The sequence below is a fragment of the Salvelinus sp. IW2-2015 genome, unplaced genomic scaffold (assembly GCF_002910315.2).
Source record: "Salvelinus sp. IW2-2015 unplaced genomic scaffold, ASM291031v2 Un_scaffold8676, whole genome shotgun sequence".
Taxonomy (NCBI): Eukaryota; Metazoa; Chordata; class Actinopteri; order Salmoniformes; family Salmonidae; genus Salvelinus; species Salvelinus sp. IW2-2015.
In genome coordinates, this window is record NW_019949935.1 from 3,477 (window position 1) to 8,042 (window position 4,566).

General features: G+C 47.2%; 1 protein-coding gene across 1 annotated transcript in view; it reads left to right on the plus strand.

Annotated features, from left to right (window-relative positions):
* Positions 1-494: 494 nt before the first annotated feature.
* LOC139027245 (FRAS1-related extracellular matrix protein 2-like) overlaps positions 495-4,566 on the plus strand; it is a gene marked incomplete at its 5' end in the record, with an annotated part of 8,940 nt that continues 4,868 nt past the window's right edge. Inside the window, one exon of the mRNA XM_070442386.1 lies at positions 495-621. Within this exon, the coding sequence (XP_070298487.1) occupies positions 495-621 (127 nt within the window). The remainder of the gene's footprint in view (positions 622-4,566) is intronic.

Genomic DNA, 4,566 nt, shown 5'->3' on the forward strand with positions numbered 1-4,566 from the left:
GCAATGTTTGTCTATGGGAGATTGCATGGCCGTGTGCTCGATTTTATACACCTGTCAGTGACAGGTGTGGCTGAAATTAGCCGAATCTGCTAATTTGAAGGGGTGTCCACATACTTTTGTATATTTAGTAGGACATTAGTGCTTACTGTGATTGTCTACCCTTTGTGCTCTCTCTCTCTCTCTCTCTCTCTCTCTCTCTCTCTCTCTCTCTCTCTCTCTCTCTCTCTCTCTCTCTCTCTCTCTCTCTCTCTCTCTCTCTCTCTCTCTCTCTCTCTCTCTCTCTCTCTCTCTCTTCTCTCTCTCTCTCTCCTCTCTTCTCTCTCTCTCCTCTCATCTCTCTCTCTCTCTCTCTCTCGCTCTCTCGCTCGCTCGCTCGCTCTCTCGCTGTCTCTCTCGCTAGGTCAGTGGTCCAGTCCCACTGGAATCTATATATACGTTTTCAAAATAAAAGTCTTTGTTTCAGAATAAAAGTCCCCTCTCTCTCTCTCTTCCAGGTTAGTGATCCAGTCCCAGTAGAGTTCAGTCTGAACACAATCCTGGTGTTGTTGTCTAAGAGAGAACTGTGGCTGTCTGATGGGTCCATGGGATTCGGACAGGATGACGACATAGCTTTTAGTAAAGGTACACACAACACAGACACCTAGAACACACACACATCCCCTCACTCTGTCCCTAGGGTGACCACATGTCCAGGATTGTGTCGGACATTCCCCGCATTTTGGCCCATTTGTCACACGTCCCGCAACCAAACAATCACGTTCCGGGAATTTTGTCAACATATTCAAACACCACTGATTTAGAATAAAAGGTCCATTTGTCCCCGTATTTAAGTCAGACGTTCCAACCTGTCTCTTGTAGCCGTGTTGCGCTTATGAAAAGATACAGCGGCCTTCAGGAAGATTTCAGACCCCTTGACTTATTCCGCATTTTGTTGTTACAGCCTGAATTAAAAATACATTTTTTTTTTAATTCACCCATCTACCCCATAACGTATTGAAAATGAAATACATAAATATCTCATTTACATAAGTATTCCCACCCCTTTGCTATGCCACTCCAAATTGAGCTCAGGTGCATCCAATCTCCTTTGATCATCCTTGACACACACCTGTCTATAATGGTCACACAGTCGACAGTGCAGAAACTATACCATGAAGTCCAAGGAATTGTCTATAGAGCTCTGAGATATAGTTGTGATGAGGTATATATCTGGGGAAGGGTATAAAACAATTTCTACAGTGTTGAAAGTTTCCAAGAGCACAGTGGTCTCCATCATTGGGAAATAGAAAAAATATGGAACTACCCAGACTGCCTAGAGCTGGTCATCGACCAAACTGAACTACCCAGACTCTGTCTAGAGCTGGCCGTCTGACCAAACTGAACTACCTAGACTCTGTCTAGAGCTGGCCGTCTAACCAAACTGATCTACCCAGACTCTGTCTAGAGCTGGCCATCTGACCAAACTGAGAAACCGGACATGAAGGACCTTGGTCAGGGAGGTGTCCAAGAACCCAATGACCACTCTGACAGAACTACAGAGTTCTTTGGCTGAGATGGGAGAACCTGCCAGAAGGACAACAGTCTCTACAGCACTTCGCCAGTCTGGACTTAGTGGGAGTGTGGCCTAAGGGAAGCCACTCCTGAGAAAAAGGCACGTGAAAGCTCTATGTCTGGAGAAAACCAGGTACAGCTCATCACCCATCTAACACCAACCCTACCGTGAAGCATGGTGGTGGCAGCCTATGGGGATTCTTTTCAGCAACAGGGACTGGGAGACTGGTAAGGATAGAGGGAACAATAAATGAAGCCAAATACAGTCAAATCCTTGAAGAGAACCTGCTACAGGGGTGTAGTGGTACTGTTGGGTTTATAGAATACAGGGGTGTAGTGGTACTGTTGGGTTTAGTAGAATACAGGGGTGTAGTGGTACTGTTGGGGTTTAGGTAGAAAATACAGGGGTGTAAGTGGTACTGTTGGGTTTATAGAATACAGGGGTGTAGTGGTACTGTTGGGTGGTACTGTTCACTACACCATGAGGGGGGTTTATCACTACACCATGAGGGGGGTATATCACTACACCATGAGGGGGTATATCACTACTCCATGAGGGGGGTTTATCACTACACCATGAGGGGGTATATCACTACACCATGAGGGGGTTATATCACTTACATCCATGAGGGGGGTATATCACTACACCATGAGGGGTATATCACTACTCCATGAGGGGGTTTATCACTTACACCATGAGGGGGGTTATATCACTACACCATGAGGGAGGTTTATCACTACTCCATGAGGGGGGTTTATCACTACACCATGAGGGGGTATATCACTACTCCATGAGGGGGTATATCACTACACCATAAGGGGGGTATATCACTACACCATGAGGGGGTATATCACTACACCATGAGGGAGGTTTATCACTACTCCATGAGGGGGTTTATCACTACCCATGAGGGGGGTATATCACAAACACCATGCGGGGGGTTTATCACTACACCATGAGGGGGGTTTATCACTACCACCATGAGGGGGGTATATCACTACACCATGAGGGGGTATATCACTTACACCACGAGGGGGATTTATCACTACACCATGAGGGGGGTTATATCACTACACCACGAGGGGGATTTATCACTACAGCCATGAAGGGGGGTATAATCACTACACCATGAGGGGGGGTATATCCACTACACCATGAGGGGGGTTTATCCAACTACACCATGAGGGGGGTTTATCACTACACTATGAGGGGGGTATATCACTACACCATGAGGGGGGGTATCACTACACCATGAGGGGGTTTATCACTACACCATGAGGGGGTTTTATCACTACACCATGAGGGGGATTTATCACTACACCATGGGGGGTTTATCACTACACCATGAGGGGGTATATACTACACATGAGGGGGGGGGGGTTATCAACTACACCATGAGGGGGGTTTATTCACTAACACCACAGGGGGATTTATCACTACACCACGAGGGGGATTATCACTAAACCATGAGGGGGTATATCACTACACCATGAGGGGGTATATCACTACACCATGGGGGGTAATTCACTACACCATGAGGGGGTATATCACTACACCATGAGGGGGGTTTATCACTACACCATGAGGGGGGTTTATCACTACACCATGAGGGGGGTTTATCACTACACCATGAGGGGGGTTTATCACTACACCATGAGGGGGGGTTTATCACTACACCATGAGAGGGGTATATCACTACACATGAGGGGTTTTTTCACTACACCATGAGGGGGTTTACACTACACCATGAGGGGGGTATATCACTACACCATGAGGGGGTATCACTACACCATGAGTGGGGTATTATCACTACACCATGAGGGGGTTTAACACTACACCATGAGGGGGTTTATCACTACACCATGAGGGGGGGTATATACTCAAACTACACCATGAGGGGGTATATCATACTACACCATGAGGGGGTATACACTACACCATGGGGGGGTATATCACTAAACCATGAGGGGGGTTTATACACTAACATGAAGGGGGGTTTATCACTACACCATGAAGGGGGTATATCACTACACCATGAGGGGGGGTTTTTCACTACACCATGAGGGGGGTATATCACTACACCCATGAAGGGGGGTATATCACTACACCATTAGGGGGTTTATTACTACACCATGAGGGGGGTTATCACTACACCATGAGGGGGTTTATCACTACACTAGAGTTTCACTACACAGAGGGGTATATCACTACACCATGAGGGGGGGTTTCACTACACCATGAGTGGGGTATATCACTACACCTGAGGGGGGTATATCACTCACCATGAGGGGGTTTATCACTACACCATGAGGGGGTTTTCAATACACCATGAGGGGGTTATATCATACACCATGAGGGGGGTATATCACTACCCATGAGGGGGGTTTATCACTACACCATGAGGGGGGTTTATCAACTACACCAATGAGGGGGGTATATCACTACACCATGAGGGGGTATATCACTACACCATGGAGGGGGGGTTTTATCACTACACCACGAGGGGGAATTATCAACTCACATGAGGGGGGTATATCACACTACACCATGAGGGGGTATATCACTACAACCATGAGGGGGGTTATAACCTGAGGGTATCACTTACACCATGAGGGGGGTTTATCACTACACCAGAGGGGGAGTTTTTTAACCATGAGGGGGGTTTTATCACTACACCATGAGGGGGTTTATCACTACACCATGAGGGGGGTTTATCACTACACCATGAGGGAGGGTTTATCACTACACCATGAGAGGGTATATCACTACACCATGAGGGGGGTTTATCAACTAACACCACTGAGGGGGTTTATCACTACACCATGAGGGGGTATATTCACTACACATGAGGGGGGGTATTCACTACACATGAGTGGGGGTAATATAACTGACACCAATGAGGGGGGTTTATCACTCACCATGAGGGGGTTTAATCACTACACCATGAGGGGGTATATCACTACAACCATGAGGGGGTATCTACTACTGGGGGGTGTATCACTACACCATGAGGG